General features: G+C 44.5%; 2 protein-coding genes across 2 annotated transcripts; one reads left to right on the top strand and one right to left on the bottom strand.

Annotated features, from left to right (window-relative positions):
• Positions 1-303: 303 nt before the first annotated feature.
• Positions 304-2,438, bottom strand: LOC109770433 (uncharacterized). Its single transcript, XM_020329134.2, has 2 exons — positions 1,832-2,438; positions 304-1,226 (listed from the first exon to the last, which is right to left on the bottom strand). The coding sequence occupies exons 1-2, from the start codon at positions 2,298-2,300 to the stop codon at positions 1,195-1,197; spliced, it is 501 nt and encodes a 166-aa protein (XP_020184723.1). The 5' UTR covers positions 2,301-2,438; the 3' UTR covers positions 304-1,194.
• A 945-nt stretch (positions 2,439-3,383) lies between these two features.
• On the top strand, positions 3,384-11,967 carry LOC109770430 (probable proteasome inhibitor). The gene is made up of 9 exons (XM_040393908.2): positions 3,384-3,670; positions 6,313-6,499; positions 7,568-7,735; positions 8,041-8,229; positions 10,752-10,829; positions 10,918-10,946; positions 11,035-11,092; positions 11,172-11,249; positions 11,628-11,967. Exons 1-9 carry the CDS (start codon positions 3,508-3,510, stop codon positions 11,698-11,700), a joined length of 1,023 nt encoding a protein of 340 aa, XP_040249842.1. The 5' UTR covers positions 3,384-3,507; the 3' UTR covers positions 11,701-11,967.
• Positions 11,968-16,605: the final 4,638 nt, after the last annotated feature.

The raw sequence follows: 16,605 nt of genomic DNA, 5'->3' as shown, positions 1-16,605 counted from the left end.
CAAGCCTCGGTCCATTCCGAGAAAGTTTGACACACGCACACGAAAGAAAACAAGAGGGGTGCACCGGAGGAGATAGGAGCGCCGGATTGGAAAACGGACAACGGGGAAAATGCTCGGATGCATGAGACGAACACGTATGCGAATGCAATGCACATGATGACATGATATGAAAATGCATGACATGACAAAAAACAAAACGAAAGACAAAACCCGACAACGGAGGGAAAAACATATCACATAGCCGAAAATGGCAAGAGTCGGAGTTACAAATATGGCAAGTTACATGCGGGGTGTTACATCTCCTCTGGAATAGCATCAGACTGCTCAGCACCGTCCACCGTACACAGTTGCACAATCTGCTGCACATCATTCTGATGAAACAAGGCCGACAGCTGCTCTGAAGTTAGCTGGTAGCACTGCTGCAGCTGCGGTTGTACGCCATGAAGGGAAATTTGTTTCCCATCGCGAACAAATTGAAGTAACTTATCGCCCCAATGAATCTGCATCGGACTGTGAGCCTCCAACCAGTCCATACCAATAATCATGTCATAGCATCCAAGCGGCAACACCTTGAGGCTGGAGCAAAATGTGTGGCCATGCACTGTCCATTCCCCCGCAGGAATCTCCTGTGTGCACTGCAACTGTCCACCATCAGCAACTCTGAACGGGAACGGCCGGCGAGCTGCTACCACACTAGACAAACGAGCTGATAGCGCTCCACTGACAAAGCTATGAGAACTACTCGAATCAATCAACATGAGAACCTTTTGATTCTGAATACGCCCTTGCAATCGGACAGTTTGAGGAGCGACCAACTGATCCTTCCATTGCTGCTCGAGAGATGGTATGACACTCGCTGGCCGTGTCACTGTCCTCAGATGTTGAACTGAACCCTTGTATGCCCAGCACATCAAACAGCTCCTGCATCACATGCAACTGGACTGCTACTGCACACTTGTGATCACGAGACCATTTTTCCCACAGAGATAACAGAGACCTCGAGCACGGCGGTACGCACGGAGAGTGGTCAACTGCTCATCAGTGGATGGAGCTGTCTGCGCGATAGTATAGGGCGCTGTTCTCCGATCATCTTTTTTTCCGTAGGTGGAGGGGGGACGCCCCGGTGGTGGAGGTAGGGGCATTGCCCCCCGCAAATGGGAGCGACCACCAGAGACGTTGTCTGAACGGCGTGATTCACGCCGCTTCGAGATTTCCAGCGCTTCTTCCTGCAAATATGCCAAGGAAACATCAGTATACATGTCGCGAGGATTGTGCACTACAACAACAACTCGAATTTCATCTTTAAGACCATCAACAAAACGGGATGGAAACAAGGCAGGATCCCAAGAACTACTATGTGCTAAGAGAGAATGCATGAGATCATTAAACTGAGAGGTGTACTCTGACACTGAGTCAGTTTGACGAAGATGAAAAAGTTGACGCAATAGGGAATTGAACCCGTTGCGTTCGAACTGGTCACACACCAGCGAACAGAAATGCTCCCACGCCATCTGACTAAGATCAAACCCCTCATTCTCCAACCAGAGCATTGTTGGACCAGAGAAATGCATCGCTGCCGTGTCGACCCATAGCTCCGGATCAAGGTGGAACACTCGAAAATACGACTCGCAATTGCATTTCCAACTGCGTGGTATGTCCCCCACAAACAGAGGAAAATCTATCTTAGGCCTGGGTGGCAGAGATGAACGAAAACGATGCGCGCTACCCGAACGCGAGTGTTGACGAAAACGAGACAGACCAGAGGAAAATTGACGCGGCTCGGGTGAGCGGATCAGTGAACGAGATCGAGTATCAGGGCCTGCGCACGTACCCGTGACCGGAGGTGGAACCAGGGTAGTCAATCCCCCAGGTCGCGCCCCCCGGAAAGCTGTGTCATCGTGGCGGCCATCGGGCCTGGAGGTGGTCGTGGCGGTGACGAAGACGTCGTGTGGCGATGGCTGCGGCATCAGCGGCGGTAGATCGGTTGGCTTCAGCGACAGGATCGGGTTGCAGATGACGTGGTCGAGGTCGCGCTGCACTCCGCCCAAATCCTCCCGCAGATCCGTCACCGCCTGGTCCAACACCGGTCGCCACTCCGCGAGGTCGAGGACCGAGGGCTTGATCTCCTCGAAGAGGGCCGTGGACGCCGCCACCGCCTTCTGGATGGAGGCGTTTTGATCCTGGATCAGCTTGAGAGTCGCCGCGAGCTCGTCGACGCGCTGCTCCATCGCCACTGCTCGTCGTTGTTGGCGCGTGGAAAAGATGGGTTTCTGGAGGTATTGTGGCAAATCTGATACCATATGTTATGGTCTCTCTCTTAGTTCATCGAATTCATGGTGAAGGTAAAGGAATTGAGAAGGAAGGGGAAAAGGGATCGGAGGCTAGGGTTGCTGAGGAAGGGAGAGAAGGGTCGGGAGGAGGAGAGGATTACAACCCAATTCACTCGATGCCTTTCACTCCACACACACACACACCCACTACTTATCCACCCATTTCCCAGGTGGCTGGGTCGAAGAGCCGGTTGGCCCGTTTCCTCCTCCTGGGCCGGGCCTGTTCATCGTCTTCGGGCTGATCTGACATTGGGCCTGTGACAAATAACCTCTCCCAATTCTAGTCCAATGGTTTCCCCGGCATCCCTATTCATTAAACCAAGTGGCAGCCGGAGCACTCTCACCCATATCGGGATAGTATCGAAAGAGTAGTCCTCGATCCGCTTTCTTGGTACATAATCTTCTAAGACTACCACAGGCGCTGGCTAAACTCGTCTCGAAGAAGCTGGTTTTCGTTGAAGCGATGGCAGAAACGCTGGGGCGTATCTGGTGCCCGATGGGAGGTGTTCCTTGCAAGGAAGTCGGTGAGAATACGTTTTTGTTTACATCTGGACAGGAGTCGAGGAAGAAGATGGCTTTAGACAATGGGCCCTGGGAGTCTCCAGACCAGCCGAGACCCCTGCAGCAGTCCATCGACTCTCTCCATGTCCGTCAACGAACAGTTGCACAACGTCAACGGGTCACGCACGGGACGGACGAGGGGTAGCTTGCTTGCTCGAGTTGAAGGTGGGGGGGTGGTTCAGATCTCAGTTACTCTTTTATTTCTAGGGTACATCTCAGTTACTAGTTCGTCCTTTTCATCCCCACCCCCGACCCAGCCTCTCGTCCCCTTTCTTTCCTAGGGCGCCGTCACCACACAGCCGCACCGTCCCACGCGCGCCGGTGCCCCGCCCCGTTCCCCCAGGACTCCCTCCCATCACCGCCGCAGTCTCCCGCCTTTCCCCAACGTCCGGCCTGGCGTCATTGCCTCCGCTGCTCGCCGCGCCCGGACGCCCGACCCGCCCTCGCTCCCTCCGTTGCTCGCAGCCGGATCCACGCCTGGTAATATGGAATTTCTTATCCGGATGGTAAGGACGTTGCCTGTTGCTGCCCAAGAAGCCTGACGGTGAGAGCAGTTCGTCAATAAACAGGTACTTCACCAGAACCACCGAAGCGCCGCGGGATCACCGCCTCCACGATGGTGACCGCCGAGGCCGCGATGGCGGTCGTGAGGGCCGCGCGCCCCTTCTTCCGCAGTGCCCACGATGGCCTCGCGTTCGCCGCAAACGCCGCGTTCCTGGCCGACGGATACTCCCTCTGCGCCGTCGGTCGTTCCGCGCTCTTCGACCCCCTGCCCGCAGGTGCGTTCTGCCTTACGCCCTTAGCCCTAGGTGTTATGTTATGTACGTATATATGTGTTTTCTAGTTTGACCGTACAGTAGCCTGCTAGTTAGGATTTGACTGACCCATGTTTAGGGCTCCTTGTTGCATATCTGATGATGATTCCCGGGTTGAGTTCCCGAGTGGATCGATGTAGATGAATGGTTGGGCTATATTTAGGTGTAAATGGTGCAAGGTCAGTAGGAGCTTCTTCTATTTCAGGCGTGGTTGATTTAGGAAATGTGTCCCTAAGTCAAACAGTTTAAAGGCTCAATTGTCAACTTAATTCAGTGAATCAGTCCCTTCCCTAGATTTAGCATCTATGGTTTGATCTTCTCTGGTAGCTAGTACTACCTCCATCCAAAAAAAAGTTGTACTAAATCAAAGACACTTATTTAGGACGTACGGAGGGAGTAATATTGTTTGCCATTTTGGAATTCTGAAACAGAGTATCGATTTTTTAGCTGGAGTTTATGTTTATATGTTCTAATCTGCAATTAGCAGTTCAATCCATGCAGTGGAGTGAAATTCCTATTTCGGAATTCGTAATTCAAATTTGCCTCTGTGACTGAACTTAGTAGTGCGCTGTATGTTACTACGCTAAATTTCGTTAGTTCTGTATTGAACCTCTGGATTCAGACTTGGATCACTGGATTATTATTCAATTCTTTGTATGCTACGGAACTACATAAGTACTCCTTGATCATTGCAGTGTCATGTTCTATGTATACTAGCATCGATCTCTATTACCATAATTAATACACCAGTTTCGAGTTTGGATTTACCACCCACCTTCTCGTTTCCCGCCTAAAGATATACCATGTCAATCATAGTGCTAAATAGCGCGTTATCTCGGTGCTATTGCGTTTGCAGGGGCCTCGCGCTAAATGCATCGCATAGCACTCTACAAGCGTCAAACATATGATCACATAGCATGCTATTTAAAGCTATGATGAGAATATCCACCATTGAATTTACAACCTTTCTTTATCTTTACCCTACATAAATTGCATAGCTGCCGAATCGGACGGCCTAAGTCAGCTGGATTCACTCGGCCTTCCTGATATTCATGCCGCACTTTACTTTTCAAGTAAAGAAATAAAAATAATAATGACATCACGAGCCAGGCCATCATCAAAAACATCCAGCAAATTCCAGTCACCTCATCATGCGGGACTCTCTTTAATTATTTGACTGTTTACCGGCTGCCTTGCTCTGTGCTCGCTAAACATGGTATAATTTTTTCAATTGAGTAGATCAGTATGTTGTAGTGCTTGGCCTGCATAACATACCAAAAGCTAATATCTAGTACTTTGAACTTTAAACGAACTTGGTTACAAAAAATAGTCCTAACACATGCATGTAACTGAAACTCAATTTGAACTACAGATTGTGCATCAATTATAACATAAACCTTCAACAAACATTTCCTGATGCTTGCACACGATTGTCATCGTATTCACAAATTCAACCACTTCCTTCTGTTAGAAATTATTAATTGAACCAGTGATGAAGTGATTGGTTTTAAGTGTATAGTACCAAGGTTACATTTTAATGTTGAAGTCTTCTTAGATTGGATTGAAATATTCTCGAAGGAAATTTTGCACGACTTCTGTTACACATTTATTTTCATCTGATTTTGGCCAAGGATTTTTTTTCGACGAACTGTTAGGAGCGCCACCTTTCTATTGAACAAAAGTTTAAACCTCTTAAAAATTGCCTTTTGTGTATTGTATGTGCATTCACTCTCTCGAAATGTTGCAGAAGTCACATCATTGCTAATTCATGTTCTTTAGATTCTTGTGAAATTAACAAAGGCATCTCTGATGATGATTTTCGGGTTGATTTCCTGAGTGGATAGATGTAGATTGATGGTTCGGCTATATTTAGGTGTTAATGGTGCAAGGTCCTGAACCAGTAGCTGCTTCTTCTATTTCGGGAGTGGTTGACTTGGGAAATTTGTCCCTAAGTCAAACAGTTAACGGCTTAATTGTCAACTTAAATTCAGTCAATCAGTCCCTTCCCTAGATTTATGGTCTATGGTTTGATCTTATCTGGTAGTAATATAATATGCTAGTATTTTGGATTTCTGAATCAGAGAATATCGCTCCTTGAGCTGGAGTTTATGTTTATATGTTCTGATCTAAAATTAGCCGGTCATTAAAACTAGAATCATTTTCAAGTCAAACTGATCTTAACAGGTGGGAAATAGACATCCAAATTTAGGAACTTAGCATTACGTTAAATAATTTTCAAGGAGGGATAAAATTAAAATTATTTTCAAGTCAAAACTGATCTTAATAGGTGGGTAATAGACATCTAAATTTAGAAACTTGGCATTATGTTAAATAATTCTGAGAGCTGGAATATCCGGTCACTAAACGAATGGAACCCATGAATTCTTTTTCCTGGTTGCATTGTGGAACTAATTTACCAGTCATTCTAGCCGGAATATACCAAGTGTAAATTTCTAACGTGAGTTTAAAGTGTGTGTAGTTGGTTCACTCGATGGGAATTAAGTTACGTTCTGTTGTGAGATCAAAGAGGAAAGTGAGTCCTGAATTTTATTGTAATTGCGAGCCTTTAATCATATAAGTAATGTTTTTATTTTGCTTAACTCTAGACGAGGAGGTTGGAATTGAGGGTTGGAACAGTATGGACAACTGCTATGCCTTTTTGTACTCCAAGGATGAGGAGGAGGGCAAGAAGAAGTGCATTTTCATGAAATGTGTAGTGATTGCTGACTTCCTTGCTATTGATGCGATGGATCTTGAGGCACAACATGAGGAACCCTTCCATGTGCAGATAAAGTATGTTCCAGTCTTGTTATTATTGTTTTAGATTATTATTGATTAGATGTATGTGCTTTGCTTATTGTTATAACTTTCTAAAAACACGATGGATAGTAGCAGCATTAAACTATGTCAGAGCAATGTATAACTTACTAGAACACATGTTACTTGCTTCACACAGGAAATATGGTTTGTGATTTAAGACATGAACTTACGTTATGTGGTAATCTTCACTCCAATAAATATTTCAGTCGGTAGTGATGATATGTTCACATTCCCGTTATTTGGTTACTAACAAGTGGGGATAAATTGGAAATTTGCTTTGCTACTATACGTATTTCAGTTTATGGTGATGGTCGGCTTTCTCTATCACAATCCTTGTCACCTGGGCTGACTAAACTATTTGGTAACATAATAACATGAATTATAAGCCATGCCATTTGAACTCAAGACCTGTTTCTTTGGACATATGATTTATAACCATACTGCAGCTTGCTACACATTCCATGTTCTCTTTTACGTGTGGAGACATTTTATATATGTAACACTACTTTGGTGGTTGACCTACTATGATGTTTTTTTTTGCTTGTTGTATGCACATGAGCATTGCTAGTTAGTGAGTTGGTACCAAACACATTCTTTTTGTTAGGTAGCTTCACTTGTATTAACCAGCATTATAGAGACAAGTAACAATGAGATGGATTTATATAGCCTGTTTATGAATTCTGCTAACATGTTGGTGTGCTTACTCTATTCTACTATGTGATGACTTGGGTTGGTACAAATTCTGTAGTATAAAAATTTATTTTGTTCAATTGAGTATGATTTTCTGGCCAAGTTATGGACTTATATTGTCCAGGTGTGATACAATGTGAAGTAAGTAGTACTGAATCCATTTCTAGTTTCTTTGTTAAGCAAGACTCGGTGCAGCCAACAGGAAAATTCTGTCGTGTTTAGTTTATCATTATTATGTCAAATACTTTGGGTACTTGCTCTGCTGGCTGGCCTTCTGTTGAATAGTTCTATCCACACGTGGATCTTCCAGTTCAAAGTTTTGAGTTTTTGACCCTGGTTCCTTGTATATAGTGTGAAGGATTTCTTCTCTGAAGTACAGACCAGGAATTATAAAGATTTGTACAAGAGTTTTACGGACTTCATTAATATCCTGAACTTAAGCTTATTGGCTGAATTGAATGGTAAGGACGCTGCTGCCTCCCAGAATCCTAATGCTGAGAGCAGTTCGTCAATAAACAGGTATGTCTATGTTGGGTTTTAAACTTGTGGCACGTCACATCTCCATCTCTAACACTAAAATCAGACAAAGTTTCTGTGCATCTCATCGCAAACAAAAATCTAGTATATTGCCCTATGGAATTACTTCATGTTGCATTTTTACTTGCTATCAATGAATTAATATCATTATATTGGGAATTTGGGCTTTTCTGGTTATATTCTGATGATTTTCCTCCTTCGCATAAAATTTAACTTCCAAAGCTTCTCTATTGTAGCTGACTCCATTTGCTAGTAATTCTGTTAACACGTTGCACTTCTCCTTGCAGTTATAGAAATGTTATGTGGGGAAAGCCGACTACAAGTTCTACTGAACGAACCATTTATGAATACAACCATTTGTATTTTCCCTTCTTCTTTTGTGTGGCACTCCTTTATTCACCTTTTTTGTACTTTGTTGTCACTTGCTCCAGTTCTGAATATGCTCGGTGGGAAAACCCGAGCGCAAGGACTGCCGGGTATGAATACAAGCTTTTGTATATTTCCCTTCTTTTGTGTGGCACACTGCTATTCACCATTTTGGACTTTGATGTTATTTTTATTTGGTCGTGTCCAATATGATTAGAACTCGCTAAGGCTTAGGGCAACTCCAACACGGATCGCCAAATCAAACAACTCCAAATGTCCGAGACACCATATGTTGCATTGATTTTCCGATATTTTAATACATATCAAAAGGCCATAACTAAAACATCTAAAACACCCTAAAAGATTTACTCCTCATCAGAGTCTGCCTGGTCATCATCGCCAGTGGAGGTGGGGTCGACGATCCCCATGCCGGACGGACTGGCCAGTCGTTGTTGTGTGCTGGTGCGAATGAGGCGGAGCTACCAACGTTTGCCTTGCTTCCATAATCACCATGCTGGTCCGGCGCGTTGTTAGTCATCACCTCTAGCACGTCAATGAGGCGGTTGCGCTCCATCTCATTGTAGAGGAGCTGCCCGCGCTCGCGGCAGATGGTGCGGCACTATGCATGGAATCGATCATTGCTCCTACTCATCGACAATACTCGAGTCCTTTGGACATGGCCATGCCGACATCTTTGGACGTCCGCTCCGTCGAGAGTTGGTCCTCCACTAGCCGGTGCTCCTCGAGGAGTGCTAGGTTGTAGTTACTGCTCCTCCTGAAGAAGATGGAACACAGAGACCGACAGCTCCTCTAGTGGTGCAGCGCCACCTCCTCCTTCGCCTCCACCATCACCCGGTCATAGTGCTGCCTTGGTTATACAATGCGGAACCTGGACACCGGCGGTCCTCCTTTGATGCAGGCTCTTGCTCCACACTGGCGCTAACTCCATGATGATCTCTGCCATGGCCATGGGTGGCCCTCCTCCATCTCCTCGGAACGCCCCGAAGAGCTCTATGGTTGGCCTGCATAAATGCAAGCATGAATTCAGGCCTCCACATCACAGACCTCCAACGTGATTTGGGCGAGGCACGCCGGCGTGAAGTTCATGTACCACATGGCAAAGGAACGGGCCATGACCACAGTGGATGGCTGCTTGGATGGTGGGAGAAGGGCGCGGAGAGGTCTGGTTTTGGGGCCATGGCTGGCCATCGTAAATAGTCGGGGCGGGCGGAGCGGCCGGTTGAATGTGGAGCGCCCTATTAGTATTCTCATTCGCCACACTATTGTGAATGTCGGCAGGTGAATGGCTGGTCAGCCAGCATGAATGTCGGTACAAAGCCGCCCCGTTTAGTTATGTCCCCTCTGACTGGCATGAATGTGGTGCGGAGAGCGATCAGATGCAGCGGCAGACGGGGTTTTGGGTTGGTCTGGGGTCCCTGAGTCCGATGGGGCAGACATCTGGGCTCCCCCAATCCTCCCCTTAGTTTGGTTCCGGTTGTTGTGGGATTTTGGATGCCTGGGCCGGGCTGGACAAGTTTTGTGACCGCCGTTCGATGGCAAAAAATGTCCGGACTGTTCGTTCCTCACATTTATGGGGGATTTGGTGATCCGCGTTGGAGTTTCTCTTAGCCACTAGTGAGTATTTTCTAGTTTTCTCTGACTTCATTCTTGCGTACACTGCTTCAATCACAAGCTGAGTACCTTCGGTCCTGATAGCAACTAGCCTTCTTCAGTTTTCATGAGCATGTGTGTCCTTACATATTCTATTGCCATCTAATTTTAGTGCAACTTCGAAATTTTGGTACTGCAACTTATTGATATTGTTACTTTTTACTGTCTTGATCAATGCAAATTCTCTTGATGTATGTTGGAAGTAAACAAAAAGAATATCAATGGAGTCACTGTGATCTTACTTTCAATATAACATATGTTACTGATAGCATTTACAAATATATACTGTGTCTTCACAGTACTCATTTTATGAATCACACTGAAGATAATATTATGGAAGGTAATGTCTATGGAATATACAACTTCAGTTCAAAGAAAGTTTCCACAAAATAATATATTCTCCCAAAAATTTGGTACAAATGACGATGAACTCATGTCCATATGGACCTGTTCCTGAGGTTATAGATTCAGAAATTTTCAAAATTCTCAATAAAAGTTATGGTACTACAAAAATATAGTTTAGGCATATATACAAAATCTTAATAGAAAATATATATGATCATGTTTGTTCTGTACCTAAAAAAACATATATAAGAACACCCTTATATTGTATACTCTCTCTCTCTCTCTCTCTCTCTCTCTCTCTCTCTCTCTCTCTCTCTCTCTCTCTCTCTCTCTCTCTCCTGTCCTTTTGCTACATCACGCATATGATTATATTTTTCCTTTGAAATTTGGTACATGTGCCTGTATTAAAACTTCATAGTACTATGAATTTCCTGATAATTTTCTTTACAAGTAGTGCACAACCTAGTGAAGGGGTTCATGCCAACTTAATTATGTTTGGTTTTACCAAAATTTGCACTCTCTATCACTGTTGTAGGATAAACAGGCTACCAGTAGTGAATTGGTTATAGGATATTGATAACGGGGCTAATATTTCCAGTTATGTATTGTGTTACAGCCTGATTTATCCTCCAGTGGTTCTGTTTGGTCGTGATGACACCTTCCCTGCTCCTGGTGCAGGCTTCTACCCTCATAGGTCTCTCTCCTACCATAATATACATGTAAAAACATCAACACATCAGTTCTTTCAAACATAACTAACAAATGGGTCTTATTGTTTGCAGTGGTGAGACAGGTGGTAGTATGCACGTTGGTAATATGTTGTCAACTGAATATCTCTGGAATCTCTTCACATTTGTTCCGCTGCACTGTCCAACTTACAATCTATTTGATTACTACAGGCCCAAATGATCCATGCTTCTTTCCTTCAACACCTTCTACTCCTTTTGGTGACCCGGGGTATGTTCAGTTTTCCTTTACTAATTATTCCATTGCAGTATTTGTTTTGTCATAAACGGAATCAAATACTTCACAATAGGAGTGTTCCACCCGGTGGTCGCTACGATCCAATTGGCCCGCCTGATGTCCCAGGATTTGAACCATCTCGCTTTGTGAGGTAAGTTAATTATTCCTAACATTTTCTATATACCCACTTTATGCTTGGCAACCGGTAAGGCTCGAGATGGCCTGTTATTGTATTTGATACCACTTTAGAAAGGTTTGCTGTCTCAAGTAAGAAACAAATGGTGCTTATAGTTCTTTTTTTTCGCGCTGATAGCTAACTCGCATCCACATCCAATGCAACATTCAGCATAATACATATTTCCATATACTGTTGCGTCATGGAAGTCATTGAACACAATTTACTAACATGTAATTGAAACCAATATACTTATTTCTACTTGCACCTGACCGGTGTTTAGGGGTGGGGTGCTCACTAGATGAAACTCCAATGAACAGCTGATACCCACCACCTGGTTTTTTGTTGACGCAGGCGTTCAAGGCATTCAGGCGGAAGCACTCACCCAGACCACGAGTTCTTCCAACAAGACCCAGACTTCTTCTGAGACTCGGCTTCATGCCCACCTGCACCCTGCGCTGAATGACTGCTTTGTTTCTGCAGTGCTCAATCGTGAACGCTTTGCAGCACCAACCTGCTATGTATCACAAATTGTGTTTTAAATAGACTCTGCTTGTGCTTGAGAACATGAATGTAAACTCCTGTATTCACCTTTGAAACCGTGCTTTGTCATACTTGACTGTACAATTGTATGTAGAGCTGCCTTCGTAACCCTCTGTGCTTCTTATCTTAGCTAAGCTATTGCTGGAATGTCTGCCTCGTTGCTGCCCTGTAGGCTTAATATTTGTTTCCAGTTTCTCCATATGCAGTATCACCCAGACCTCGAGTTCTTCCAACAAGACCCAGATTTCTGCAGTGTCTTGTTGCCGCTTGCCCTCGCCCTTGCAGCATCATCATTGCCGGAGCACCGACTGTCCTGCTTCATAGCAGCACAGACCGTCCATCAGAACCACTGGTCCATCCCACTACTGCTTGCAGCATCGCCTCGCCATGGTTGTAGAAAGCCTGCTGCGGCTCACAACACCGATGGTTGCCATCCCAGCCCCCTGCTCCGTTTGACATGGCTTGCAGCACTGCTAAGTGTCGTCATAGCACGGTGGGCCATTGCTCACAGTCCCGGTGATCGCTGTCCGTAGCACCGCTCGGGTCGTCATTACTACACCAGGTTCTTGCAATCACGCGTGGCAGCTTCAGCTTCCCCACAGCAAAAACACCGGCAAGCTTTGAGCGCCGCCGGCTGCCCTCTGTAGCGGTGCCATCTCTACTCTCGTTGTGAGGATGGGGTAGAAGACAGCGGAGAGATTTGGGGATTTTTTGGAACAAAGGTGCACGTGGAGAATCTGGAAGGTAATACCCAAAATATATTAGGTTTGGGTCGAAAATTGCTTGGCGTGGACGAGCTCGCACGCTCTCTATATCGTCGTGTGTTCGTTCGGATCGGGATGTGTGACGTACGCTGTATTAGCTGTGGTGGTTGAGGGAATATTTATTGTGTGTACGTGACGGCCTTGAGACGGTGGTGTTAGACGATCAGGCGGTTATAGCCGCTGTTGCCGCTTCCGCTCTCCGTCACTGCCAGCCCGCGGCCATAGTCGCTGTTGCCGCTTCCGCCCTCCGCCACTGCAGGCCCTTGGCCATGGTCGCCATGGCCGCTTCTGCCTCCTCTACTGTCAACCCTCTCCATGGGCACCGCTGCCGGGCCTTGCCCATGGTCGCCGTCGCCACATCCACCTTTGGCGAGCCCTCGCTGTATGTGTTGCTAATGCTATTGCAAACACAAAATCAAAAAAGATAACGCGTACTCAAGAGCATCACTGTGCTTGCCGCATTTCAGTACCATGGAGTTCACGTGCATGCATGTGTGCTCGTCGAGGAAGAGAGATCACGGACGAAAGGAACTCAGAGACGAAAATCGATTTACATCAGTACTATCTGAACTTTTCAAGTCCAAACAAGGTATCCTATAAATCAGCTTTAACATAACAACAATTTAGAACTAGTTTTCCTAAAAATCCTCTTAAAACAGGTTTTGCTAATACTTGTTTGAAAATGTGATACCATCTACCCCGGTATATATATATATATATATATATATATATATATATATATATATATATATATATATATATATATATATATTTCTGCCGTGTCGAGTATACATTGTGATGATGATATTCATAGGGGGGATGATGATCGTCGCATGGTCATATGTCAAGAGAGAAGGTGTTTTCTTCCACTCTAGTTGTGAGGTGGAGAAAGCATTTTTGTGTTTTTGGTTTTTGCCACGCGGGTGTAGTTGCGTGTGTGGTACTTTTTTTTAATCTATATGTGAAACATCTTGTTTATTTTATTTTGTGATGCCTTCTTATGGTAACTTGGATGTAGTTGTGAAGAGCAAGTGTTTTTTTTTTAATATATTTTTGGGAAAACAGAGTTTCTTGATTTTGTACTAGAGGTTTTACGGTATTTGAACTGCATAATTTAGGTCCTCCATTAGTTTATATGTAAAAAAATATGAAAAAACACATACATAATATTTTGTGATTTGTTCACAGAGGCACACATATTTTTTTGACCAAGTAGATTTTTTTAGCCCTTGGTATGCAGCAGCTTCCACACATAGAGTTTAAGGGGGAGATCCATTGAACGACAATTGTAAACAGCTGACAGTATGCTCGTCTTTTTTTTACGTATGTGTTTGTCCATCGATTTAGATAATTTGCCTTTTTGCCTATCAAAGTTTTTCTTGGACAATTTTGTGTTCATTTCGATGAATCATCAGATGTTATTTTACGGTTTTTTTCTTATCTTTTTTCAAAAAAATTAAGTCTTATGTTTTCAGTGTTTATTTTTCGATGTTTCAAAGTATGCTCTCAAACAGAAGGGATGTTTGTTTTGCAGCCATGCTCAGTGTCGTTCTTGGACTATTTCCGGATGTGGGTGATCTCAAACAGTTTGTCTAATTCACATCTAGATATTTTTTAAGAATGTCACATCTAAGCTTCCACAAATATATAATGTAGCAACAAGAAATAAAAAAACAAGGACAAAAAAAATAGACCACAATCAGAGTGAACATCAGTTTAGATGTGACATAACTATGTCGCATCTAGATGTGTCCTAGACGGATCCGATCTCAAATTTTGGAACCATTGTTCTGGTGTATGCCAGCGTAGGGACGGACCCTTTTGTTGTTTGTTTTCATGATGAGATCGCGGCGGACAACTCACATCTGCAATGAAGGTGTACTCCATTGTAATGCAGGAGGTAATGCTTTTTTTTCAACAACCTGTTGGCGCATGGCATGGTCAGTTGATAGTCTTACAATTTTTTGAAACCACATACTACTAGATAAAAACAGCATACGAATGCATTACATGCTGTCATCTAAACAAACTTACTGGTATTGTTAATAGAAATACATGTACCAACGGAACAGACAGAGTGCCCCGTCACGTTTCCTTTAATTATCACGGCGCCGTGGCCGTATAGAACTGTTCGCTTGGACGTATCGCTCCTTGCTTCATGCGATTGCATTTAATATTCGGATGAACGTGTCCCTGTCTCATTGGAACGCCTCGCGGGAGCACGCGAGCCCGTCCTCTCTGTTGCCGCTCTCAGGTTTGGGTCCTCTATCTTATAGGTAATACCCTACTCGTACTGAGTGTTCTAATCAAGCCTCATATGATAATTTACATGTACCCTGGAAGGCCTCCAGTTAGATCATCATGGAATAAGAGGTGGCGACAACGTGAAAAATCCTCGATAAATATTTTTAGAGGTTTCGGGAGTATGGAAAGGCTGGGGGCCGAGAGGCGGCAGAGGGGTGCCCTAGGGCCTCCACGCGCCTAGCCTCGTGACCAGCTCCCGAGCCGCATGGGCCCACCAGACGGATCCTCTGGGGCTCCTCTCTGCCCCCTTTGGCACCCTTGGCTTCGTTCTGATAAAAAACTTTGTGAAATATTTTTTTTTCCAAAATGGTGTTTTTTCTAAAGTCCAAAATATGCAGAAAATACCAATTAGTCGTGGGTATTGGATTAATAGGTTGGTAAAATAGTTGATATGAAATCATGTCAAAACTATGTAATTATGATATAAAAGTAGCACAAATATAGCAAAAATTATAGATACATCTGAGTCTCTGAGACTCGCCATGGGCCTACACGAGGGGATACCATTGTAAGTAGACCCCGAGTCTTTTAGGGTCTCATTGTGATAGCCAACTCTTTGGGAGAAGTTCTGTTTTGGATGAAGTGTAGCCTGTACCGCATAGTTCGCCTGCAAATAGACCCTGATGGACACAAAGAATGCTTGAGGAGGTCATATATTATGAACTAATCATGGTAAAGTCTTGACGACCCATGAATTTTTGTTTTAGGAATTGGCAGATCATCTGCCTATATATTGAGCAGGAGTAAAACAAATATAAAGGTCCTTACAGGACGAAGGGAAATAAAAGACTAACCTAATCAGGTTCAGGTTCAGGAGAATTTTGGGTGTCGCTAGTCCAATGTCTTGCTTGTTCAGCATAACTAGCTCATCTTCATGATGCACTTGCTTCTCAAACACCCATCGACTCCGTTCTTTCCAAATGTTCCATCGCGTGTAGATGGCAGTGTTAATCGCCTTGGTGTTTCCCTCCCGGGGCAACGCCCTAGGCAATTTTGGTGCCGTTCTGGGCTGATTTTCAGCGACGTATTCATCCGTCAGTAGGCATCTGCATATTCTGCGACAAGTCTCAGTGTCACAGTAAATGTTGGTGGGTCCTTTTTTAAAATTCAATAGAAAATAATAGGTAATTGTTTTTCACCTAACTCATTTAGCGGGATCTCTTTTCATAATAGCGTGAAATTGGAATTGGTATCATCCGGTTCCCTCATAACAATGGGAATTGGGAACGTTGGCTTAGGGCCCTCCTCTCATACCATGCCCCGGCAAGTCGACAGGCTGCCACAGCGAGGTGCACGCAGCTGCGCCCCCCTTTTGAATGGAGAAGTCACACGCGACTGCGGCAGTGTGAAACAGGGGCAATTTCAGATGGGATCTTTTTACTGAAAGACATAGTAGCAAATTTCAGGTGCGTTGTATTTACTTTTCATCTTGTACAAACATTGGATTGTGGATGGATTACTCATGGAATGAAGCTGACGCCACCATATATGGCTGGCATGAATCGGTTTATGAAATTCACGCTTGCACAACAACGAGGCAGAAGATATGTTGCGCCCATGCAAAGATTGATGTAATGGGATCCGCCAAGCTATTGATATTGTCAGATGTCATGTAAATATCACTGGTATGCTCGGGACCTATACGAGGTGGATCGATCTATCATGGGGAATCAGTGGAAGATGTGGTACTGCCAATGATGGTTATGAATCTGACGACTCTG

Source organism: Aegilops tauschii, chromosome 6, assembly GCF_002575655.3.
Source record: "Aegilops tauschii subsp. strangulata cultivar AL8/78 chromosome 6, Aet v6.0, whole genome shotgun sequence".
Lineage (NCBI taxonomy): Eukaryota > Viridiplantae > Streptophyta > Magnoliopsida > Poales > Poaceae > Aegilops > Aegilops tauschii.
This window is presented reverse-complemented; position numbering and strand designations above follow the sequence as displayed.

Excerpts from the sequence above, each read along its gene's own strand:
- LOC109770433 (XM_020329134.2), bottom strand. The coding sequence starts at position 2,300 with ATGGTATCAGATTTGCCACAATACCTCCAGAAACCCATCTTTTCCACG. Across the intron at positions 1,227-1,831 it reads GGTTCCACCTCCGGTCACGG|GAAGAAGCGCTGGAAATCTC; the intron begins GTACGTGCGCAG and ends GCATATTTGCAG.
- LOC109770430 (XM_040393908.2), top strand. The coding sequence starts at position 3,508 with ATGGTGACCGCCGAGGCCGCGATGGCGGTCGTGAGGGCCGCGCGCCCC. Across the intron at positions 3,671-6,312 it reads CTTCGACCCCCTGCCCGCAG|ACGAGGAGGTTGGAATTGAG; the intron begins GTGCGTTCTGCC and ends GCTTAACTCTAG. Across the intron at positions 10,830-10,917 it reads GCAGGCTTCTACCCTCATAG|TGGTGAGACAGGTGGTAGTA; the intron begins GTCTCTCTCCTA and ends TATTGTTTGCAG.